At 38.2% G+C, this 27,089-nt stretch overlaps 1 protein-coding gene across 4 annotated transcripts in view; it reads right to left on the reverse strand.

Moving 5' to 3' along the window:
* Nucleotides 1-551: 551 nt before the first annotated feature.
* LOC124157007 (apoptosis-resistant E3 ubiquitin protein ligase 1) overlaps nucleotides 552-27,089 on the reverse strand; it is a 347,050-nt gene continuing 320,512 nt past the window's right edge. For all 4 annotated transcript variants that reach the window (XM_046531468.1, XM_046531466.1, XM_046531467.1 and 1 more), the window contains 4 exons: nucleotides 24,221-24,346; nucleotides 21,645-21,833; nucleotides 8,602-8,864; nucleotides 552-3,743 (listed from right to left, as the gene is read on the reverse strand). In XM_046531468.1, the coding sequence (XP_046387424.1) occupies nucleotides 3,641-3,743; nucleotides 8,602-8,864; nucleotides 21,645-21,833; nucleotides 24,221-24,346 (681 nt within the window). In that variant the 3' untranslated portion in view covers nucleotides 552-3,640. The remainder of the gene's footprint in view (nucleotides 3,744-8,601; nucleotides 8,865-21,644; nucleotides 21,834-24,220; nucleotides 24,347-27,089) is intronic.

The following is a 27,089-nucleotide window of genomic DNA, read 5'->3' on the forward strand; positions in this document are numbered from 1 at the left end:
GTTCTACTGTACATCAAAGCAAAAAAAAAAAATTTGGCCCAAAAGAGCAAAGAAATGATGCAAACCAACAGTCAGCCGGCTCAAGTATTAATGTTGGTGAGAAAGCAGCAACTTCATCTTAGACCTGAAGATGCTCCCAGGACAGAAGGAGAAACGCTGTCCGGAAAACAATTATGAATGGGCAGCAATCCATAAAGTGGTACGAGCAATCGATTACTTGTAGCGGAAACCTTTCAGCCAACTTCGCACAAACATTTTATAGGGCAAGATGTTCAGTAAATCCATCCTCCACTCAATTCTATTCTTCCTAAAGCCATCAAAGTCACCAACCTAAAAATATCAGGAGAGACAGACACTAAAGAAGCAGGTTGGACCCCTGATTACCCAACAACCACCACTTCCACAGCACCTTTAGCCTTGCTCCATCATTTTCCATATGTAAGGCAAAGACCTTGTTGTAACACCCATAACCAACGACAGAATGCCAGGATCTCTACAACTTACAACATATCAACACATTTCACAAGGTACATAAAAAAAATAGTTAGGAGTCAGGAAAATAAATAATGTATTTTTAATTTATCATGCCAAACAGAATATGAAAAACACACATAGTTAAAGAATACTTTTCTTCTATTTAAAGTCATCAAAAAGTAAATTTACACAATTTGTATGACTTCAACAATGTATGAAACTGATGGAAGTTAAAAATTCAAATCATTAAAAAAATCAAATGCTTACAATAAAGTCAAACACATTTCCTGGTCCCGAGCACACAAGACGCCCTGAGTCGAATCAAAGTTACTTTGAATCCAATTCCTCAATAGTAAAAAGAAATAAAATCAAGTTTAACATATAATTAAAGGGAATTAGGTTAGTCCTTCAAGTGCCAGCCTGCCGATACATATATGTATCCAGGCGAGGAATATGTGTAGAGAATGCCATAGGCCTATCCGTCAGCCAGGTTTTTTTTAAATTATTACTTTGCCAAGCATGTAGTCTAGAAGAGATAAATTCATAAGGTAACTTTTTATATCAATGACATAAGTATTGAAAGTGATAATACAAAAATAAGCTTCAACGAAGCCCAATTAGAATTTTTGCACAAAACTCTAATTAAAACAGTACAAATTAATGAAAAAGGCCCAGGCATTCTTCACAAACATGCACCAAGAGACTGGCACTAAAAGAGGTTACTACAATTCTGTTTAAAGTAATTTGAATTTGCTGAATTTCATCACAAATTATATTGTACAATGTGATTCAACATTAATGGAAGATTGAACAGGTGCCTGAAGTTGGGATAGAGAAGCAAGTGTCTAGTGAAGATACAAATTGGAACTAAGGTGTGTATTCCAACTGGAAACCAAAAAGTGGTGAGAACTTTTTTCCATTGAAAATACTAAATTTTTAATGTTATAGATGACCACGACATGTTGTAAAGCACAATGAATCATGCATATATTGAGAGTAAGGAATAAAAGATCTGTTTAAGTTCAGAAGATAGACTATATGGGCAGAGCAATTATCATAGACTAATAGATAGTTGCTAAAATAAACTTAAAAAGACTCATATTCAATAAATCTCATATTTTCCTCAATTAACTGAGTAACCTGCATATTTACAACATATTCATATAGCAGATCATTACATAACCACCACATTTGATTAAATCAAAATGTGGCCATTGGAACTATTAAGGAAAGAAGAGCACGGTTGGCTACATTGGGTGTCGGAATTTCCACATGAGAGAGTGCGACCCCTACCACGCACCACTGCGTGAGGCGAACGCTCGGCCACACCTCAAAGCAGTCTTCTCTGCCGCTACTTGCTCAGCACTCGTCACTGATTGGCGGTGGCAAAAATATTAGTCCTAGGTGGCCAATGGTGTGTTGCTAGATGATTAATAAGGCCCTTCGTAGCATCCACTCAATTTTCCCTACGTTGGGAGGATGAGAATGAACTACAATAAGTAGCGAGCGGTCTGCTCCCGGTGGTGGCGAGGAGGGGATGAGAGCACTAACTCACTCAACGCGCCCAATGTCCAATGACTTCCTAAAGAGAGCGTAACGACCAGTTCATGAGAATACACTCCACGCAGACATGTCCCTCTGGCTTCAAATCAAGAATTGGCAAATCTCTAATGCCAAAATAGAAGAATTCCAAGCTCACAATTTGAGGGAATGGTATTAAGTGAGTGGCAATGTTTGATTCACAAAGAAGAGCAGACTAAAAAAGAATCTATTGATAAAATTAGAAAAGGGAATATAAAGATTAGGTAGATAGTTGAATTTCTCCTGCTTCGCAAAATATCCTTACTAGTGGTCAATGGTGGCCACCTGGCCGTGGTTTTTATGTTGAATTATTGCCGCTCTCAAGACATGATTTGGGCAGTGGTGGTGAATCGGAACTCATTACGGAGACACACTATGCCAGCCCAAGCACCAAATTGATAGGTATCTTTCTGATGTCATTTTATATCTAATTTTTTATCACTTAATAGTCAAAAAGATATCACTGGTGATATCACTTATAAATCGAAAATGATAACAGTTTTTATCACTTATGTGATACTCACCAGTTATATCATTTTGAGCTAAATAACGTATCACTTGATGAAACATCTTAAATGCAAAAAAAAGGAAATAATTTTGCTGTCAATTTTTGAACACTGCTTTGGCACGTAAGAAACTGGCCATGAATAGACCACTGACTATTGCTTTACCAGGTGATATTTCATTGGCATTCCTGGTCCATCATTAGTGGCGCAGTTACATTTTGAAACACAAGGTAATTCTTTAGCATCACACATTCATCATTTGCAGTGCTGTCAAATTTTTATATCCAAAGTGATATTTTCAAGAGACCACTTATAAATCACTTAAGGGATGTACGAGTGATATTAGAGATGTAAGTTTGATATATTTTAGATATAAAAATGACATTTTGATGCTGCTTTGGAGAGAACTGCACATTAGACTTTGCCAAACTTCAAACGCAAAGGTTGGGCGCTTAAGCTTCAGTACGCTCAATTATCCCCACAATCATTGAGCAAGTCACCAACTTAAAAACTTCAACAAATCTAAGTACATTCGCCATCATCAACAAGAAAATATTTTCAGCCACTTATACTTCAGCAATTCATATAAATCTCATCAAATTACATTTTGACATGACGCAAGGTCTTCATGCATAGAAACAAAATGTTTCAATAGGCTGACAATACTTCTACCATAGAAAAAGTCATTAATGCCACACCTTGACTGAGATCAATTAAAGACAATGTTAAAAATAAAACTATGCAAATATTCTACTGTAATTCTCCTCAAGAGGCAAACCATTTCCTAATCGCTTACATTTTCTCTAGATAGCCTTGTCACAAAATGTTTCAATTACTTCCATTTTTTTCTCTCAAGAATGCTGCACAAGCAAGACTCTTGTACCTACATGTTATGTAGTAAGCAATTGATTTTTAACAGAATCAGCTTTTCCCTCTGGTGTCTGACCAATTGAGGTCAATTTCCAAATGAGATGAGAATAGATAGGAGATGATCAGCTCCCGTTTTAAGCCCTTCTCAAACTCTCACGTGGCAATAATACTCTGTGGATGAATTGCCTGACAAGATTCACGTGGCGAAATCATATCATTCCAAAGCCTTCAGTGCCTTCATTGATGGCAAGCAGCAGGGCCTTCTCAAACTGTTCGTAGCTCTCGTAATCAGGCAAGCAGAGCTGGTTAAAGCTGGAAGAGGATGAAAAGAAGCTGATCTCAGTAAGGCATACACACTTTATATACAATTACATATTACAATGGAAATTGGCAACCATAATTCCATGTTTTCATCACTCAAATATGACTTATGTTGCTTACTGATTCATTATACATAATTCTCAAATGGTACTTTTTTACCAGGCGGATCTTTAACTGTTTTGTGCAGAGGCCTTGTTAAGCAAAACACTTTCTCAGTTGTGGGCATTGGGCTATGTTTCATTTAAACCCACTGAGATACAAGTTAGGTCTGTTTTGATTTGCAAGCAACTTTCCCCCGGCTCAAATCGTCCCGCAGATGTGGGATTAGCCCTCGGAATGAGACCAGGCATGCTGTTTTTACCATCATGTTGAATCACCATCGACTTACGTCCATACCGCAAATACGATTATCTTTTTTGGATGACCTTGGAAGCAAAAATTTTGGTATGCAAGGATTTTTAACGGCTCATTTGGGTGTTAGTTTGGTGGGGCAACGGAAAACATAACCTCGGAAAAATTCTAGACAATGTTACGTTAGAGATAGATATTCCATAGTTCATAATTCCAGATTAGCGATAATTATTATAATAATTATTATATAATTCTAATCTATTATGGTTAAATTTAATATCTTATAAACAGCATAGCTCATTATGAAAACTTATTATTCTTTATTGACATATCTATGTAATGAGCACATACGACTTTCGCTCCTGAGACAAAAAAATAGGTGCGCGTACTGCAATCTTCTCGTAGAGCAGTTCTCTGACAAGTCGTATAAGCGAGGTATTTTATCTCATTGGACTGGAAAAATACGTTTCGTAACCAAGGTTGTCATATAAGTGAAAAGTTTCATAACCAAGGTCGGAAATACATGGGTTCATATGGGGTTATTCACCAGACCAAATACAATCGGTGTATAAGTGAGGTCATCATATAACTGAGGGTCGTATAACTGAGGATCTACGACCTAACGCAAAGACGATATAAAGGTGTGTCACTACAATAAGTGGCGAGATCTTTAGGGCCTTCTAGGTTTTGCATTCACAATAGGGTACAACATCAACAAGTCCTCTTTTTCAGCCCGATTGGATAAAACCATTCTGAGAGATTAGTGGGTTCATTGCATTCGTACATGGAAATTAAAAAAAAAATAAATACACACACATACATTGGATTCATTGAACACTTCATTTCTCTTAGCCGCTCTTTCTGCTTGATTGTCGTCAATATAGTCGACTGCAAATAATCGTACTCATGTTATAACGTGCTTACCCGAGCACCCTCATCATGTTTTTCCACTGTCTCTTGTTTGGTCTTTCCTGTAATTTTCTGCTTGATTGAGATGCACATTTGGGAAGCATAGTCACTTAAACAAATTGTCACAGTAAAACCACAAACTTCTACCAATCTGGAATTATAAAAGTGGTTCAGACGTAGAGAGACTCACATACGAAGTACGTGCTTCTTCAACCAACTCACTTCTCACGGAGGACTCCCGAAAAACACCTTCACACTACGATCACAGAGTGTACTCTGTGCAACGGAAGAGCGCAATCGAGGACCCAGGTGGCAGTGCGATGCCATGGTCTAAGCAGTGACTTTGCTAGTTTAGGCCTTGGCAACGCTGAATCCCTTGGTGCCAAGAAGTAAGGGACTTTGATTTTTAAGCCTACTGTCATATGCAAGCTATCAAATTACATCTTTGTCATTTGTTGACATGCTGCGATATCATTTGAGTCGTTTCATTGATATGGTATACTACATATCTAGCTACAGCTGACTCAATTGTGTCACCATGTTGCTTCATTAGAATTCATTCAGCAAAGAGAGAGAATGAGGTCTTTCTCTCAGATCCAAAATTACAATTCATTGGCAGAAGTTGATGGGAGGGAAAGATAAGTAACAATGGAAAAAACATCTTCCTCAATCAAAAGCCATTCCCAATTCAGTTGAACATGAGAAAACATGAAAGTTTCCACTTTTCATGAGTTGGTGGTGTCACTAGAATTCTAATTAATTTTCTGGTTCAGGGAAAACTGTTCATAGAGGCAAGGAATCGCTCACACGGGTGTAGAGAACAACGAACCATTCAAAGGCCCACATACAAAAAGGACGAGGAGTAACTGGGAACCAGCTCTCCACGAGTTTCATGTATCATCATCATCTTCACACTCAATCACCGACGACAATCAAATGACATTGGCGAGTAAGCCCATTTTAAGCCCTTGCCTGCATCATGAACATTGTTTCTTGAAAAATGTCTGTCAAGTATGAGAAACATGATTTCTCAGAGAGTGCACAAGGAGAACAGAAGGATGGGATATAGAGGAATTTAGGAAGGGCCAAGGATTATTGAGAATGTGCTCACAGCCTTACTCAACGACACTCTCTCTTTCTGCATGGGCAGCTTAACATGATGGGAACAATTGTCTTGTAGGAGGTCGACTGCCTGGGGCACGATTGCCTCCTAAGGGTCCCTTGCCCCACCTCCCACTATGAACGCGAGAAGAGCAAGAGAGAACTCATTTCGCGCAGACCAAGGCAAGGTATGCCTGCCTTCTGCATTTGGATGAAGGTCTCTAATACATGAAACGTGCGTATCGAGTACCTACATATCAAATACATGGCGACATCATTGTTGAAAAAAATGCCTATTTTCATAGTGTTCCGTAATCACACCTGTTGGATTGCTTTAAGATGCTGGAGAAGAGTGTTTTGAACTAAAATGAGATAAGATAAAAATTAGATTGATCCTTCAGGTCTACATGCTCATCTGTCACTGGGATGCTGTTTTATTAATATTTTAAACAACCATTTTTACAAGTCACAGCTTATATTTTCTGAGTTGCGACACCAGGCCTTCAGTGTTTCCTTATAGTTTAGGACTCAAAAGATTCAGAGAATGAAAATACCACAGTAGAAATTCAAACGTCAACATCTTGAAGATTTTATACTATTTGAGGGATTTATCAATTTTGAGATGTCCCAACCAAATGAAAACCTTGTGTATCGCAATGAATGACAAAGAGAATTCTGGGGTTTTGTGATCTAAATTGAAGTTCAGAGGTCTGTTTATAGAAGCCACTGTGATCTACCATGTTGCCTGTAAGTTTGCATGCTAAAAATAATTCAAATACAGGCGGTCCCCGACTTTCGTACACAATGCGTTCCCGAAAACGTGTACGAAAGTCGAATGTACGAAAGTCGAACCATTGACTTCCATACTAATTAGGAGTTACGTTCCAAAAGAGCGGAATATACGTACTAAAACCTTTTTTTTTCACGGAATTCATTTCAATTGACTTAATTTTAATAATATGTTAATAAAACTCCTCAAATCGTCTAATTTCTTTCGAAAATACGCAGAAAATGCAAATAAAAGTTTATAAAACAAGAACTCCGTTGGCTATCGAGTGCAACTTCCTCTTGGCGTTTAAGTTGACATTCCACTTATTACGTCCACTATAAATAAAAGGACATATCAAGAAGCATAACAAAATGTATTTGTTGAACCCGCACTCTGGATACCTTTTAATTTTTACACCAAAATTCGATATTTGGCAGGTGACATTCGTGATCACGTATATTCCGCATGTTATTAAAAAAAAAGACAAACGGAATTCGCGTGATATTTCGTGCAACCACGGTCTTAGAATATGAGACGTGCAACTGTTGCTGAAGGTTTACATGAATTAAACAGCGCTCAAACGAAAAAACACAATTAGAAAGAAGGTCTTACTAGTTTTATTTTATAAGCTATTCGATGATGTCTAGTCAACTTCTTATGAAAAATATCTTCAATGAATGCTTCCTTCTTCTCTTAATAAAGGAGCCTATAGCAGGCTGTCTCTCTCCCAAATAAATCACCTAGATTAGAGTCAATTACCAACAATTCCCTTCATTATATACGTTCGTATTGTTCGCAAATACTGCCGATATTGCCATTTGAAACAATTGAATGTTGGGATGCGCAATAATCATCGCGGGAATTTTAAAAAAATTACAGACCAACGTCCGAAAGTCCGAATTTAGCGTACGAAAGTCGAGTAAAAGGTGTCAATTTTGAACGTACGAAAGTGCGAATTGTACGAAAGTCGAGTGTACGAAAGTCGAGGACCGCCTGTACACTGTAATCAGAGAGTGCTGAAGCATTTGGAAGGTACACTACATTGAACATTTCATCAACATAATGGATAATTATGTATTACCTTTCTCTCAAGTAATTAAAAATGTTTATATTTTTGGGTTACTCATTCTCCAAACATTCTTTGTTTACGAGTTAAAAAGGGATTTTTGTACTGTTATCAATAAAAATATTGAGTTTTCGTATTTAACATAAGAGCCCGTGCACAGTGGCATATTGAGGGAGGGAGATCTAGACCCCACGAAATATAAAAATAGAATCATGTACTTTGCTTCATGAAAGAAAATAATCATGAATTTAGAAAATATTTCTTTGAAAAATGAAGTTTTTTTTAATTATGAAAAGTGTTAAATTAGTTTAAACCCTCCACATACATAGTACCCTGTTTTTCAAAAATTTCTCCCCCTGGCTTCGCCCCCCTGAATGAAGTTACTCTGTCCACCTGTGCATTTCTGCTTCACCCGAGGTATGTACGTACATCAATGTGGAGAAGACCCCTTGCTTCACCAGGAAATGGTAGGAGGTGCAGCCAATGGCCTCTTCAATAGTGGATGAGGAGCCAACCACCCTACCCACACACTGTATAGTCAACATGCTCTCATTACGGCAACTTCAGTGTGATGAATAATGAGCAAAAGTCATATTGAGCCACACACAGGCTTCCACGTGAATAGCCAATGACCAGTTTCCGTTTTCACTCACCAAGTGTGCGCAGTTGGCAGATTGCCAAACGTTGGAGTGGCTGTGATTTGAAATCGAGGACTCAGCTGCGCAAACCCTCCAGGGGGCAGCTGGGAACACCCTGTCGTGAATTGGAGCAACCGCGCCATTTCCTCCTGCGTAAAGTTGCCCACAGCGGTCCAGAACCAGTCAAGTATGCGCCGGAACTCAGGGGATCCACCGTTTATCACATGGTTTGCTCGGAAGTCTGCTATACTATACTCCCCAGTCCCACAGAGAAGTAGCTGCAAAGACAAAGTATTCAAATGAGTAATAGTAGTGGGTGTCACTTAGTAAAAATCCTTTATGGAAGAAGGTTAAGGAATTGTAACTAAAGCGGTTATTTCCCCTGGAAGTTTCATTTCACTGACCATGGTTTCGTTACAGAGAATTGCTTCATTGATAGTGATACGTGAAAATTGTACATGCAATAAATGCAATATTGATGTTATACAAGTGAATAAATGCAACATAGGCATGATGAATGGACTTTTACGATATTAACCCTTTCGCGCAGGGCTCCTTTGCGGAAAGTTGCTTTTGGCTGTACGAAGGCTTTCAGAATTTCTTTTTCGCCCTGTACCGAGTTGTTTCTCGGCTAGGAATTGTCCAGGTAGTCGCTTCCTCCGCTTAATGACCTTTCCTAGCGGGGTGCCAGACCCTTTCCTCGGCAACTGGGAAAATATAATCCTCGACCCTATTCACGAAGGCAGCCATCACGGCGTACTTTTGCGGTCAGTTTATTGTTGCTAGTGCGATTTTATTTTTTTTAATTGTAACTATTGCAACAACTGTCAGTTCATCAATGTATACCTTTCATTTTGCAATGCCTCTAGAACTTTTAAAAGAAGTTCTACGGTTATTTTTAGGGTTTTCAGCAAAAGGGCATCATATCATAGACCAACAAATACTTTAAAGGGAATGAAATCTTTCAATGTACCTAGCATACTTCTAGGTATTTACTATTTATGATATTAACATATTTTAGATCAATGAGGCCCAAATCCACACTCTCCTCATTTGGGTCTGCTCTCCACGAGCATTCTGAAAACATGAGAATGAAACCTTTCGAATTTTTTCCAGAAAAATTCTCATAAAACTACCTGAATCTTACAAATTTGCTGTTTGAAAGGACTAAATTATATTTATAAAGCAATTTCGCTTAGATAAATATAAATTCATATTACGCACGAAATAAGAAAGAGAAGAGAATCATATTTTATTATATTATGAGGGCTTTTTTTCATAGGAGTTCAATCGGATATTTCACAAATATCACCGCAAATGAACACTTAGAATGTGGCTAATAGAGTAATGTATATCTTTAGATGTAAATCATAACAAAATCACTCCTATAAATTTGCTAGTAAGGTTTAAAAATAACAATTAAACATCTAACATTAGCATTTCCAAAATTTATTCTAGATGATGAAACTCCGTTAATATGAACGCTAGAGTTCCGTTTAAAATTTGGAACCAACCAGCAGAACATCCAGAATGTAATTCCTGGCATTGATTTTCATAAATGCAACATGTACGTTTTTATTTATTCTAAATTATAAACAAATAAGTGACCGTGAGCACCTTCCTTAAGTGGTACATTAAGTGCTGGAATGGGCCGAGATAATCCCCACACGGACAATAAGAAAGGGTCGGACCTCTCATGCCTGGGGACCCTAATGGCATTTTGGACCCACTTGACATGCTTGACCGCAAATCAGTGAAAACACGGCCTTCGTCCTTTAGCGTCGAAAAATTCAAGCCATGAAAACACGGCCTATGTAGGGAAAGGTTAAACAGCAAATTTGCCTTTTCAATACAAAATTCGTAAATTTAGTGCCAAGCCCACCCCTGGATGTTGGACGTTATTGCTGCATAGATGGTTGAATGTATTTTCATTGGCAGCTACTAGAGAGATTGACAGAGAACTCTGGTAGCTTCTGCGACGTTAAGCAAATATTAATTGCCATCTGCCTCGAAAAAACTGAGTTTGGAAATGCTGCACTCAATCACACAATCTGGACACCAGTTACATAGCACAGTGGATACAGGGAGATTTTTCAGCCAGTGCAATCTGGTTGTGACTGACAGACGCAACCGTTTGAAAGCGTTGAAACTTGTTCAATGCTGATGTCTAACAAGTGTAAATGACATTCAGGCTACTAATATAATTTTTAATTATTTACTTTGTGTCTTATTATTTAATTTATAATTGTTCAACCTCATAATAATCCCAACTGCATGAAAGTAAGCATCTGGAAGTAAAGGAATCTACCAAGATCCCATGGATCAAATGACAGTCACGAGTGGTGCTTAACAAGGGCAACTACGTCGCATTATCTACCACAACTCTGCAATGAGGGGATCATTTTTCACTCCAATAATTGTAAAATAACTGTAACAATTAAAACCCCATGTGAAAAAAGATAAGTTGAGATTTCTTCAGTAGTCCAGGAAATGAAGCACTTTGGCTTGCAATTTTTTCAAACTGCATCGACTTACTTGAAATTTTGACAGTAGATATAGGGAATAGACCAAGGATCAAAATCTACATCACGGTGCTTTTACCCAGGGGGTGGTTTCCACATTGGGGGTGGGGATTTTTTATCACATTTTGACCATAAGGATCGATGGAGAAAGTAATTCTACAAAAAAAGTGTTATTTACATATTTTTCATAATATTAACCCTTTGCACTCAGAATTTTTCAGCCCCTATACCAGTAGTCTACTCGGAATTACATTTTTAAAAGCCCCTGAATTTGAGGATGAGAATATCTTATGAAATGAAGTCTTATATTTCTCTAAAATGAAGTGTTTATTAGACAAATTAGGCTTTCAGATAAAGTAATAAGCATCAAATATTCATTAATCTCTAAATTTTTCCAAACAGTGATGCCTTCTAAAACATTCCCCCACATGAAGCCCTGGGTGGTTTTCACATGTTTCACAAAAGTAAATTGTCTCTCTTCTTCCTCCTCTAACGTTTCCTTTTGAACAAACTACACAGTCCTCGTGTTTTCTTTCAGAATGTGGCATGATGATATGGAGTTTTCCATTCAACCTTTGTAATAATAATAATAATTTATTTATTTGCCAGACGACAAGTATTGTACATACATAGTATATGGCACGTCATGAATACAAAATCAAGTTATATACAAAATGGCAGTTTAAATTCAAAGGCAGTTATAAAGATAAATATTCATCAACGGAGTAGACACATTTGGATAATAAAACGTTTTTACTCTTAGTTTTGAAAGTCGACAAACTCATAGGAGCTTTTAGGTTCTTCGGAAGCTTGTTATAAAGCCTTAGAGTCATTGTTCTAAAGCCACAGATAGCTTTCTTAGTACGTACAAATGGGACATGCAAGTCTCCCTGCTGCCTAGTACCCTGGTTATGAATATCCGAGTTTAGCGGAAAGTCCTTGAAGTTTGACTTGGCATATAATAAAACAGAAAGTATGTAGACACAGGGAATAGGTGGCACGCGAAGACATTTAAACAGAGGGCGACATGGGGTTCTACATGGTTTGTTTGCAATCAAACGTATAGCTCTTTTTTGGATTTTAAAAATGGTCACTGCATGGGGTGAAGAGCCCCAGTGTAGAATGGTGTATAGTAAATGGGGGTAGAATTCCCCATGGTAAATAATTAGAAGAACATCAATGGATACAGTGGACCTAATTGATCTGATTAGGAAACACTTAGAGCTGAGATGACCAGCTACATTAGAGACAAGTTTTTCCCAGGAAAGATGCGCATCGATATTCATTCCCAGAAACATGGTGTCGTCAACCTGTGGAATACATGTTCCATTTAGGTCAACATTAAGCAAACTAGGGGTTTTATTGAAATTAGAGAAGTAAATAAGTTGGGATTTTGTGACATTGAGATTAAGACAATTAAATTTACACCAAGTAAGAACCTGATCGGAGACAAAGTTGGCTACTGTATGTAACCCTTTGACAGTGAGAAATGGGTGGTGGAATCCACGTGGAACCCACGTGGAATCCACGTTGAGTGGTGGATATTTGGTGGTGGTGGATATTGAGTGGTTGGATCCACGTGGAATCCACGTTGATTTCAAGTAGATTTGTGGTGATTATAATAAAATGTTAAACAGAATTTCTAATATGAGGAACTTAACTCTCTGGTGACATTGCGTCATTTATCATCCTGAAACCACGCTAGTTATGTGAAAATGTATCGCACATTCTATTTTTATATAATTCGTGGAAAGGCAGCCATGAGAGCACATGAAAAATCGTAGACACATATATAGAAGGTTTAGATATAGAGTGGTTGAGGTTTTAATGGTTTTAGGACAGCACCAATTGCTGTTTTAATTTTTCCACCAAATTTCCACGTGGGTTCCATGTTGATTCCACGGCCAAAAACACGTGGTATCCACGTTAATTCTCCACGTGGGTTCCACGTGGATTCCACCACCCATTTCTTACTGGGTTGACAGTTGAGGACGTTATAATAAAATTGGCATCATCAGCATATAATACTGGGTGAATACCAGTAGCTGAGGATACAAAGTTGGTGAGGTCATTTATGTATAATAAAAATAGAATTGGGCCAAGAATAGATCCTTGAGGAACACCTTGGGTCAGAAATTTCGGAAGAGAATTGAACTTATGACCATTCGACACCACTGAGACAATTTGAGATCTATTGGAGAGATATGATTCTACCAAGTGATAGGGAATACCTCTTATGCCAAAAGAGGGTAACTTATTCAGCAAGATACGGTGGTTGACACTGTCGAAAGCCTTGGAGAAGCCATAAAATATGCCAAGTACTTCCGTTTTGCGGTCTAGTGCTGTTAAAATTTTGTCGACTACCTGGGCAATAGCAAGACTGGTAGATCTGTACTTGCGGAAGCCATATTGAAAAGGTTATAGGAAGTTGTTTGACTCTAAATAAGAGGTCAGTCTTCTATAAATAGTTAATTCAAAAATCTTGCCAAACTGATTTATAAGTGAAATGGGTCGATAGGAGCTGAAATTGTGGATAGAGCCCTTCTTCTTATAGAGTGGAATTACTTTAGACTCCTTTAGAGAATCAGGAAAGGCTCCTTGTTGTAATGAGGCATTAACAAGGAAAAGAAGAGGGGATTTAATATAATCATAAGACAGGCGTATTAAGTGATATGGAATTTCGTCAGTACCTGCACAAAATTTAGAGCAAGACTTGCGGATAATAGAGGTTAACTCAGTTTCAGAGCAGGGGTAAAGGAATAATGAGGCTGTTGAACAGTCGGGTTGGTGAGATGGACGTCCAGGGGTGGGAGTTGAACCATTGGGTTGGGAGAAATGATCGTTAAATGCTGAAGCTAATTTAGATGGATCATTAATTAAATTACCCGATTCATCTTTTAACTGGAGGTGGGTGGGTTTCTGCTTCATTTTAGAACTGTTTATAATTTTCCAGATGACTATGGACTTATTATCAGCAGAAGAAATTCGTTGGTCATTAAAGTTATGTTTGGCCTCTGAGATCATTTTTCTGTATTGTTTTTTCAGCTCAATGTACTGAGATTTCAGTTCAGGGTTGTCGGAGTTTTTGCAGGTGTATGCAGTGTCTCTGAGGAGGCGAGAGAAATAACGAATTTCATTGGTGATCCAAGGATTACAAGGAGCGGGTTTAATTTTCCTTCTAGTTACAGGGAAAGAGAAATCAAAGAAAGCTAAGAATTTTTTGTAGAAGCAATCGAAGCTGGAGATGAGATCATTAAAAGAGTATACATCAGTCCAAGTCTCAGTTTGAAATAATCTGATGAAATTAGCCATATTTGAGGCCGACAAGGAGCGACCTATGCGATATTCAACCCGCGGAGTGGATGGCACTGAAAAATTAGCAACAAGGGGGTAGTGGTCTGAAAGGTCAGACCTGAGAATCTTGGACACAACTAAAGTGGAGTCCAAATTGGTAACTATATATTATCCGATAAAGAAGAGGAATGGTCTGTTACACGGGTGGGTTGATCAATGAGAGGGGAAAGATTATAAGACTTAAGAAGGCAGAGCAAGTCTGTCCGATCCTTAGACGACATTAACCGAGGAGAATTCAAACACACGTTCCATCAACAGGTGACTAACAGAGAGATTAGAAGAGGATGTTTCAAGTCCCTCTTTTAGCATTATCGTGACACCACCATTCTTGTGAACTTTCCTACAATATGCGTCAGCAAGCACATAACCGGGGACTCTGAGGTAGGGTAGTTCTGTAGAGGGTCTGATGGTTTTGGTCGGACCCTGGGAGTTGCACCACCCATCCTGTAATCTCCAACAAGTTCTACAACTAACTCCCTAATGAATTTCACATGCGAAATACACTTTTCACCTTTCATTTTTTTGCACTCTTTGAATAAAATGTACGAATTTACTGCACTAACTTCTAAGCCCCAGAAAAATAGCTTTCACCACCATTTCAATGTCTTTCTTATGAAACAATAGGTACTTGTATAGTGATCAGCAGTGTCCACACCACCCATAAATTTGGTGTAGTTCACAACGACTTTCGGCTTGACTACTCTCTGAATTTCAGCACTACCTCGAACCCTCCTTTCCACTACCTCCGTTTCAGAAGTGTCCCAGGTGCTTAGTAATGTAACCACTCTTTTGTCCTTCCATGAGAGGAGTAATGTGTCCCTGTCTCTATAGGCAACCAACTCTCCTTTTTTCATCCTGGGATTTTTTATTAGGGCTGGGTAGTCTTTCCTGTTGGGCATCAGAGTTCCTGTCAAGTGGCACTTATATTTTAGCAGCTCCTTAGCAAGTGTTGCTCTTGTGTAGAACCTATCAGTAAATACATGAAATCCCTGAGCTTCAGGAAGAGATTGCTTCAATCTGCCATAAAGTTCTAGTACAATTTTTGAAGTAAATTGTAGATCAGATCTAGCAAGGGAGTCAGATGTTACAGAACCGAAGTAAGGAACAAAAGAGTAGATGTAACCACATCGGGAATCTGTGAGGACATAGATACGAATTCCCCATTTGGTGGGTTTTTTGGGGTTGTACGTGATGAAGCGCACCTTGCCCTTGAAACCCACAACAGACTCATCAATGGCTATCTCGCGCCCTCGACAGAATTTCTCTCTGAACTTCATATCTAAATAATTCAAAAACGAGCCGACCTTCTCTTTTCTGGTTCTTGTATCATTTATCCCCGCTTTTTCATTTTTTAGATGTAGCATCCAAAATATTTGCAAAAACCTTTCCCTTGTGAAGATTGCACGAAAAAATGGTACATGAGAGACAAACTCTAACGACCAATAATCCTGTATATTTGGTTGATGAATAATGCCCATGTTCAATATAATGCCGAGAAATACCTTTATTTCCTTAGCGGTGACGTCAGTCCAACTATTCCAAGTTGATCTCTTGGCTAGTATCCTATGTTGAAGTTTACTCTTTAGTATAGATATTTGTTTCACAGGCTAAGCTTTCTATCAAGACATCTGTATAAAACAACTGAAAAAATTCAATGGGCTTCACACAGTCACCGGGAACCTGTGGACCAACGCACACTTGTCCAGTGGAGAAGGGATACATTTTCGGAGATTGGTCATTCACACTGAAATCAATCCATTTTGGCGTTAGTTTTTCACTTTGAATGTCAACGCCATCGCTTTCGGACTCATTTACACTGTCACTGGAATAAACAATTCTTTGTAATTTTTTTACGTTTTTATGTGCAACTTGGGTGTCACTTTCACTGTCACTTTTTGTCAGTTCCTGCTGATGAAATCGGCAATTCCTCCTTTTTGCAGGTTTACTAGGACGTGCAACAGGTTCAACTTGTGTACATTTATGACTGTTGGATTATCCACCTTCATCGCTAGAACTACTTCCGGATATATCTTCCAAAGTAAAACTCACTGTCACTGCTTTCACAAAGAATTTCATCAACAAATTTGCTGAACTTTTCCATGGCAAACAAGGGCGTTGAATTCTGGGATAGGAACTACAAACGACTACCTCCGTGAAGGATTCAGTTCCCATTTATAAGGCGTCATAAAGGGAGTGTGTTGAAATAGCAACGAAACAAATGTGAAAAATGTATACAAAATAATCAAGTAATAGAAATGAGTCATTCAAGCAGCGAGCGTATCGTATTCGGTGTGCTCTTGGAATAATATGCAGGCAAACAAAAAGTATCTATTTCAGCTCCGCTCTGGGGGGCACGTAATAAAAAAATCTGATTTAGCAAAGCTCATCGTCACTCCGAATAACGATTACCTTTTGCACTTTGTGTCAGCATCACACCTTATGTACACATGTGGCTTGCTCAGAAATATATGATAGTAAGAGATACAATACAATTGATATATGAATAAAAAATACAACAAAATAGAAGAAGGCACACATTCCAATACATGATATTGGTATAAGTAACATTGAAATTATGCACTACAATAAATATGCTTGTTTTTCGGGCTATTTCCAGGCGATTTGAAGGATAAAGAGAACGATCAGCATATGTACGAAAATTAGAACCGAGGCCCTCCATGGCCAAGAATCCTCATGGCTGATGGTGTAAAGAAAATATGATATTCTGAAAAATATTACGATTTATACTCTAAACTTATTGCCCAATCAAGCTGTACATTATCAAAAATGTATTAACATTTTTTATACAAATAAAATGAGAATGTAACAAATTAAAATAATGGAAAATAGCGCGAGTTGGTAGTGAGCTGGGCTATGTCGAGTGTCACTCGACACCCGAGTGGAAAAGGCTAATATTTTTTGTGCTACTTGGGATTGAAATTTACAGTTTTTAAAGGAAAAAATCATTGCTTTTAATTGGTTTTTGCCAATAACTTGAAAAATATGCATTTTTCAAATGAACTGTGAATCATAACATTTTAGCTTGTAAACAAATAAGAAAATTATTTTTTATGTTTTCTTGATAACCAATATGAACTGAGATACAGCTTCTTAAGAGATAGCATTCGTTTGTCAAACGCTAAATAGGGTGGTTTCCTATTATTTTTTATTGCCTAAATCGAAAGATTATTACACCTGGAGTACGTATTTCACGCATTTAGATTTTTAAATGACGATATCTATTTTTCACGATTAAATGAAAAGTGAAAATTTTCAAGCGCGCGAAAACGCGACGCGTAAGTATGAATGCCGGGAAATCTCTCCGTGAGACTTATTTCTGGTTCCCGCTGCCCCCCTGTGAGGTGACCTTGAGGTGAGACTTAGTGCTGATACGACCCAGGCTGCTAGCGGGTAGCTGAGTACCCTGCTGGCTGGTAGCGCTTGTCTTAAATAAGGATTATTAATACCTTATCAAATGAAGAAAACTTTCCGACCTTAGCCAGTGTTAATAGGTGATTATTAAGACATGTTTCCCTGAGCTCTGTGCCTCATGTATGCATTGGTAACCTCAGACAATGTAAAACTCCTATCCTCTCGTGTAGAAACTAGGTCCCTGTGAGGTCACGTGGAGTGGCATCGCATGGGCGCCAATCTGGCCCTTTTCAAATGAGGATAAAAATGGACCGTTGCCATTCGTCTAAACCGCTATTTCTAAAACGAAATAATTTGTATATTTTGAATACACTAATGATGGGTAACGAATCGCAATCAATGCTTTTCGTTTTCATTGATGAAGGAAACTACCCTATTTTAGAGATTCAGTGTCGAATAGGGGGGTAATCATGCATTTTTCGAAGAAAACTTGTGTAATCATTTATAAATTGTTTTAAAAACCTTTCTTTAGAAATATGAAAGAAGTTTTAAGCATGAAAATTGAGAGAGTTAAGATAAAAAAATAAGGTCAGTCCGAATTTTTTTCTACGAAAAAATCAGTGAAAACAACAACCTCATCACCAGCCAAACAAATACTCATCATTTTCCTCTTTACTCAAGTACCATCAATGAATCATAAAAGTTAGATCAATTTAAAACCATAAATTTTGAAAAAATTGGTCCTAAAAGTGAAAAATGATTTTCTCCAATTTCATGAAAATTCTCAAAATAACTCCGAAAATACTGGCAATAAGAAGAAATGTTACCATAAGGAATTGTAGCTCCCATAATTTCAAAGATTTTCCTTTGTGTAAACTTTCTGTATGATAAATGTTTGGTGAGATATGGCCGTTTAAAGTCTCTATTTACGAGGGTAGCCTTTTAAGTGTCGGTAATGAAGAAAACTATAAGAGGTACTAAAATGCAATTTTTTTATTGTTTTTCTAAGTACTCTCCAAGATACTCAATGCACTTTTGCATTCAATGGAACCAGTCATTATAAAATTAATTCTATTCCAAAGTATGGGTAGTCAAAATGGCTGTTTTGTAGGCATCAACCGCTTCTTCAGACGTCTGGAAGCGCTTTCCTCGTAGCATATTCTTGATTCTGGGAAATGTGAAAAAATCATTGGTGCTTAAGTCCGGACTGTATTGAGGATGATCAAGAATTTCGACATTTTGCTGTTCCAGAAACGACTTTGTGACTCGAACGGTGGGCGAGCTAGCACGGTCATGATGGAGGGTAAAGCCACGTTTACACCAGAGTTTCAAACAACATGTTTCAAACTCTTGTTTGTTGAAACAGTTGTTTCTTACAAAATTTTGAAATTTTTGTTCCATGGTTTTCATTTCCATGTTTCATGAAAATGTTTGAAACACTTTCGACCTTGATCACTACCATGATGACAGCATGGCACAACGAGTGATCACGTGAGTGGTAGGGGAGGTGTAAGTGCAGAGAGGTAGCGGGGGAAACGTTTCTGTTTCATGTTTCAACAGCACATAGTTACAGAAACAAGCGTTTCAAACAAAAGTTTGCGACACCCTTTGATCTTTACTGACTTCAGGTGGAAACAAAAATTTCTGTTTCTAACACTGAAAAACTGTTTGCACAAGCAAAATGTTTCATCTACTAATGCGTGCTTTTTGAAATGTTTGCAATTTTTCTTTGAAAAACGTGTTTCAAACTCCGGTGTAAACGTTGGTAGGCCTGTCATTCTTTGACGGATCCTTTTCTAGGTGTGATAAGGAAAATGTGATATGCCGTATGAGGACATGTACGGGAAAATATGATCCACCGAAGAAGGCATTCTGTAAACATTAAGACCTGACTAAGGTAGGTATCTATATCAAATTTTGTCGCTACTAATTCGAGAAAGCTGTTTAATGCAATGGAAAAATGCACTTCATTCTTTGATATGTCCATGCGATAATGGGATGAATATCCTGATATCAAGAACGATTTGCAAATTATTCACGGTCTTCAAGTGGTAAATGATTGTTACTAATGAGGGACGAAACTAATTCAAGTTTTAAGTCAGTCACAGAGAAGGAAGAGAGCTTTCAAAATTTATTACTAAGTGTGAATTTTCATCGTAGCACAACCCTTAACGTGCACAAATACACTTTTAATGCCAAATATGGGGTTTCAGTGAAGGATTAGAAAAACACTGAAATTGTATTTTATTTTGGTTAATATGTACTTAAATTCATGGACAAGTGAAAATAAATTGATCACTTTGATTGGAAATATTGTCATGGCAATTAAATTCTTTCTAATGTAAGCACATTTCTTTAAAGGCTACATCTTGCCAGCAGAAGCAGAGTCTTTGCCGAGGGAGGGGAGGGGGTGGAGGGAAAGTCTCTAGTAAGCAGTGCGGCCCATACCTCAGTGGCACCGTGGTGCAGGGTAGCGCTCTGGGGGGTGGATTGCATTACAACAGACGATATCTCGTAAACGCTTAGAGATAGGTCAAAACAAACAGAAAATCGGTCCTAAAGATCTTCACTTTAACGATTTACATAGGGATAGCACTTTTTCAGCCCCAAAAAAGTCAATTGAGGGTCCTCAGTATTTAGAGCCCTTGGGGCACGGGTTGCCGATATTTTAAAGTGACCACCAAATTTTAACACGTGACTATAAACTAACTTCATTTGGATCATTTTGACACTATAGGAAAACATAACTTTTCTCAATTCTGAAAAATAAGGGCCAGCCTAATGATCATATGTGAGAGGGTGAGAAGCCAAAGGATATCTTAGGCCCTTATTAGACGAGGTAGCCTGGCGACGTCGCCAGCGACGAACCTGGCTACTCAGCTTGTCGTGGGTCATTGATTCTTATGGGCCTTATTACACGAGGGTAGCCAGCGACGTAGCCACACTTTGGCGACTGACTGGCTACCGAGCCCCGTCGCCACTCCGGTCGCCACTGGCTACCCATATTGGCGACGCTGCGTTGTAGCATACGGAGCTTATTACACGAGGTCGCCAGGCTACTCGGTCAGTACACCTCGCTTGGTACTGCTCACTGTTGTGTTGCGTTCTGTTGTGAGTGGGTGAGTTGTTCAGTATGTCCACGCCAGTTGAGAAAATGCCTACATCTTCTGATTCAGTGGAAGGGATACGCGGAGAGAAGAAGAAAAAAGAAGAGCCGCAGAAAGACGACCAAAAGAAAAAGCATGAAGAGCTCGTGAAAAAGTGCCAGAAGTTGGCCGACACAAAATTAAGATAACGTTACCACTCACACAACGCACTCCACTATAGTTCTCAGCAAACTGAGAGAAAACGGAAAAATTCTGGCTACTGAACTGGCTACATAACTGGCTACTAGGTTTGGTAGCCAGTGGGTCGCCAGCTACCGTTGCTGGCGACGTTGCCTGACTACCTCGTCTAATAAGGGCCTAATAGTGATATTTTTCTCAACAGAGTGAGGTAAAGTTAATTGTTACAAAAAATACACAAAACCTTGGTAGCAAAGGGATATGAGTGAGTCTCTGTTCTGTACTGACAACGAGAGGAAAATCAAATGCACTGCTATGTACGTATCTAATTCATCTCGTTTGTTTCCTTTAGCTAATGTCTGTGCCTAACACTGCATAGAAAAAAGAAATCACTTGTACCCCTTTGCTTCTCACCCACATGTGAAATACTATTAGGAAATGCTTACAGATGCTGACAATGAAATTCAATCATGATTGATGCTTATTTTGACCATGGTTCGCTAATACATATAAAGTAGCATACTACCTCCAATTCATTCTCATCGAATATACTGAGGAGGTTGTCAGGGATGAGTTCATTGAGGCCTTTAAGGAAGTGCTCCATTTCCTCCCGAACACTGTTTGCCAGCCGGTACTGAGCCAATGCATCCAGGTACTGCAGCTTCGTTTGGTTTGTCACACGGATTTTCCCCCCTCCTGGCACTAACTCTGCAGCCTAGAATGGTTACACAAACAACATTGGCATTCAAAAGCAGCATTATTTATTGCTATCTCATAATATTATCGCTAAGGCTTCAGTTTAAAGTAATGCGGTGCTTTTATGTAGTTATAACTCCAATTAGTCAAGGATTATATAAGCACTTACACATTAGACCCCTCCAACTCCTTCCCCACCAATCAAAAATAAACACTTGCTTAGAATTGTTTGATTTTTTAACTTGCTTTGCATGCAGGAAAACTAATATTTAGGCTATTAATGATTTGCTACTTTACCAATACCAAATGGTTACTATAAAAAAAAGCTTTATATTTAAGTATGTAGGTCTATACTTTTAGAAGTATTTAATAACATAACACTATACACAATTTGGGTGATGATTCTTTACATAGCTAAAATTATGAGTATAACCAACTCATATTGTATTACATGTGTATTACACATGATACAGCCGTAATACATGTGTATTACACCAAGTGTGCTGTATGGGAACCAACAAAAATATCCACTTGAGCGCTAATCCTCTCTTTACTTAAGATTTCAGGCTCATTTACAGAAATGGCTATGTAGCAAAAAAGTATAAATTGGGATTAACGTAAAAATTAGCTTCACAGTTCATAGAAAATTGGATCACAGCAAAGTTCATTCACAGCAAGATCACAAAAGTTCATTCACAGTGGATAGAAAATGTTAGCGTAGACTGGAAGCCATCTATATTTCTTCTGCAGAGCTACATATCACAGCAAACTGCCCAACATACATGATATTGACACTGAGTTGAGACGCTTCTCAGCAGCATCGATTTCTTTTCCAAGGTTTACTTCTCAATTCCATATAATTCCCTCTTCATTAATTTTATTCTGAGGTGCCTTCTTCCACAAATCACAGTTAGAACTGACAAATCACAGTTGCATAGCGCACGAAAAAAATTACCATGACACTGCACGTTCGAAATTTTCACGCGAATTTTTTCCATTAATTGTAGCATTAAGTGTTGGCGATTCGTAACATGAGCCTAGACACAGGGCACTCCGATCATCTGTCACTAACTGGGTGAGGAAAAGACTCCAGAAAACAAGAATAATCAGCAGTCAGAGAAACAATTGTGTCAAAATTACAAGTCATGTCCAATCAAATAGTATTCCAAAGTAGAAATATTCAACATCACAAGTATTACAATAATCAACAATGATAACTAATAATTTCAAAATGAAACCTTTACATATAAGAAAAACTAATTACAAAGCTGTTTAGCCTGTCAGCACCAAAATTGAGTCGAGAATCACTGTCACAAGCCGACCAATGTCACAGCAACGAAAGCCCGTGAGCAGGGGGGCGGCCGGGACAAAGCACAGATAAGGGGAAGCAGATTTAGTGAGGGAGGGGTGGTTCAACATGCTGGATGGGCCAAAAGCCAAATTTCCCGGAAAGCACCCGTGCTGACAGGAAACTCTGGAACACTTCTCATCATCCACCCAGGAGTTGGGGGGGAACAGCGTACCGCTGGGTTTCCTCTCCTCTATCTTCTGGTTTGGAGACACAGGCAAGTGGTTTGACCAATGGTTCAGGCAAGCCATTTGAAGTCAAGGAGAGGAAAGACATGGTGAAAAAAGGTGTTGGAGGGAGAGAGAGTTATGATAGGACAAGGTGAAGTATGTACTTCTCACTCCAAACTGCATTCTTATGCCTCAGCACCCACTTCCCCTGGATTTCCAGAAGCAGGTATTCAAGCACCATACTTGCTATATAAGTCTTGATCTCCATAGGTTGGGCTGGTTCGGAAGGTAGAGTTCGGAGGGCAAAGTTTGGAGGGCAGAGTTCGGAGACAACAGTTCCGAGACTTAAGAGTCTCTGAGCCTTTGAGTCGAAGGGCCTTTGCGCAAAAATCCTTTGCGTGAAAAACCTTAGCAAGAAAAGTCCTTAGCAGGAGAAGTTCTACGGATAAGTTTGGAGGAATTTCTTACGGAAAGGGAACCAGAAATTTTTGAGGGTACACAAAAAATTCCACTCAATTAAAAATGAACCAAATGTCTTCACACTAATTTTTATGCTGATATCGCCATCGTTTGAGCACTCATTTTTTCTGCAAACACTACTTTACATGTATGTATATACTGTAATCTCAATCTAAGAGCTCCCTATGGATGATTTATAGCTAAAATTTGTCATAAATTGGCCTCTAGGCCATTCTGTCTGGTGCAAGCAATGCCAATGACCTCCCACTTGTCAACAGTAGCAAGCGAACTCTTCACCCACAACCACAGTTAAAATTGAATGCTCCCTTATGGATGTTATCAGAAACTAGTCCATAACCTAAGAACCACCAGCATAAGAAAAAGCAGTTATGAGTCACAAATTTTTTTAGATGAATTCTCTGTACATACCTTTAGGAGCTGCCCATTATGGTCGTATTCCTCTTCAACAAAATACAGCTCCATGTCATCAACATCGTGCTCAAGCAGATATTTCACTTTTGTCAAGTACAAATCAGGGTCATCCTGCTCAAAGTACTGGCAAGAAAAACACATATATCACAACCAAAAGACATAGGTATATTGCAAAGACATATGATGACATCAATTCACAAATGATCTAATTTTGTGAAAAATATGCATATTTATAATTATTACACTGATTTATTAACATGAGCCACCTAGGAAAAAACACAATTTGATTTTAGCAATGAAGTCAACAAATGCAATGGACTTGGCCAGTGGTATAGCCAGGGAGGGAGTCTGGACCCCCCCAAAATGTAAAAACTCAATAACATATTTTACTTCATAAAAGATAACAAAATATTGAGAAAATCATGAATTTACAAAATATTTCTTTAACAAATGAAGCTTTTTCGATTACAAAAAGTGTTAAAATTAGTTAAAAACCCATTACTTAGAACTCATGTTTTTCAAAAATTTACCCCCCCTGGTTTTGGATGCCCCCTGAACGAAATTCCTGGCTACGCCACTGGGCTTGGTCATCCATTTTGAAAGATTATCGGTTGTGATAGAACTTGTAAGGCTATCATACTCTTTAGATATAGCAGGCAAGCAGCCATTTTATGCAAGCAGATTAATGTCCTGGATGAAAAGTTAAAATTCTGGGAAAGCGGTAAGTATCTAAAGCTAAGTTTTTACAATTGACTTGATTTTTACCGCATAACCTCATTTGAGTATTTCACCATAAGTTGCACGACTTTTCACAGAGACACTAATAATTAGATCAAGTTCCCAGTGAGAAATGGGTGGTGGAATCCACGTGGAACCCACATGGAATCCACGTTGAGTGGTGGATATTTGGTGGTGGTGGATATTGAGTGATTTGACCCACGTGGAATCCACGTTGATTTCAAGTGGATTTGTGGTGATTAGCATAAAATGTTAAACAGAATTTCTAATTTGTGGAACTTAACTCTCTGGTGACATTGCGTCATTTATCATCCTGAAACCACGCTAGTTATGTGAAAATGTATCGCACATTCTATTTTTATATAATTCGTGGAAAGGCAGCCATGAGAGCACATGAAAAATCGTAGACACATATATAGAAGGTTTAGATATAGAGTGGTTGAGGTTTTAATGGTTTTAGGACAGCACCTACTGCTGTTTTAATTTTTGCACCAAATTTCCACGTGGGTTCCACGTTGATTCGACGACCAAAAACACGTGGTATCCACGTTACATCTCCACGTGGGTTCCACGTGGATTCCACCAACCATTTCTCACTGGGTTCCTTTCTTCTCTTCAATGCTGAGAGAAATATAACTAACACACAGGTTAGTATTAAATAGAACTAAACTGTAGCAAATAATTGAGTATATTTTAGAAATTGTGTTTAATGTTGAGATCAAAAATTTATTGAATGAAAACTGGCATTAATATTAATCATTGATGACACTTCTTTGATGTGAGCATTAATGTTTGGACTAATTTTCATCATAAACGAGAATCCTTTTGCTGACTGTGTAAGTGCTTGAATTGGATTTGATTTCGGTACTCGGATTATAGTAACCCTAACTGCAACTTGATAACAAAGAGTCACTCAGCCATTCTTCCATTTGTTGATTTGCTGCCTACTTCTCGAGCTATTTGTGACATGAAAGTCCACGACCTTAAACCTACCAAAGCCGCAATCAATATTTCAATAACATCCAGACAACATTGTTGCTGTAAATAAATGACATCCGGTTAATATCCATTTAACGTTGTGAGGATATCTGTCAAATATCCAAAGGAGCCACCAAGCAACGTTGCAGACATCTCCAACAATGGACATGGAGGTCCACATTACAACATCTAATGGATATCTTCACAACATTTAATGAGTAGATAATGGGTGTGCTTATCATGGCTTTTATTAATTCCATATATTAAAAAAAACATTTGTGATCCTCAATTCTATACAGAAAATATGCTACCTTAGGATACTCTTCGGAATAATAATGTTTTAATATCATGGTATCACAACTTGGATATTTGTGCAATGTTATTTTTACAACTTGTTGTGGATGTAACAAATAGGATATCTATGCAACGTTGTCAAAATATCCATCATATAATAATAACATGTTTTGTATGCGTCAACCTTATTTATATATCTGACAGATATCGTATGCTGCTTGGGTATTACAGATAAGTTGATGACGTCACCAAACTTTTGCTGTGCAGTTCACCACATTGCAGCTACTCCCAGGCCTCATACATTGGCCTCATGTGATTCATTGTTGTCTACGCTCTTCTGAGCAATTCATTCCCTCAGCAAAAGGATCTCCCTGAATTACTTAATGGACCGTAACTCTAATGATGGCATCAACTTGTGGAAAGTGGGGCATAACCTTACGGTTTTCTTATTTTAAACTTCTGAGAGAATGACTGAGCAGGGAAGATTTTTTTTTGGTGCAGCTTCGCTTCTGGGATGTCCCCCACGCAGATTCATCTTCCTGCGAGAGTTTTACCAGATGGCATTGCAGCAGGAAGTAGAATCAACGTAGAGGACAATGTTGAAGCAAAACTGTGCCTACTGAACCACTGCACGGAAGCCTCCATCAACAAGATTGTTTTGGAAAAATGGATTTTTGGGTCAGAATATATGAACCGATAAATTATAAAATGCAACTCTGTAACCTTTGCAAATACCAACTGAAGGTACCTAATTCGTCCAAATAAAAATAAAATATATACATAAAATATATCCTTTAAAAGACAGAGTGCTGGAAGCTTTTTCATATTCGAAATGAACGTACTAAGTTAATTTAAT

Source organism: Ischnura elegans, chromosome 4 (assembly GCF_921293095.1).
Source record: "Ischnura elegans chromosome 4, ioIscEleg1.1, whole genome shotgun sequence".
Classification (NCBI taxonomy): Eukaryota; Metazoa; Arthropoda; class Insecta; order Odonata; family Coenagrionidae; genus Ischnura; species Ischnura elegans.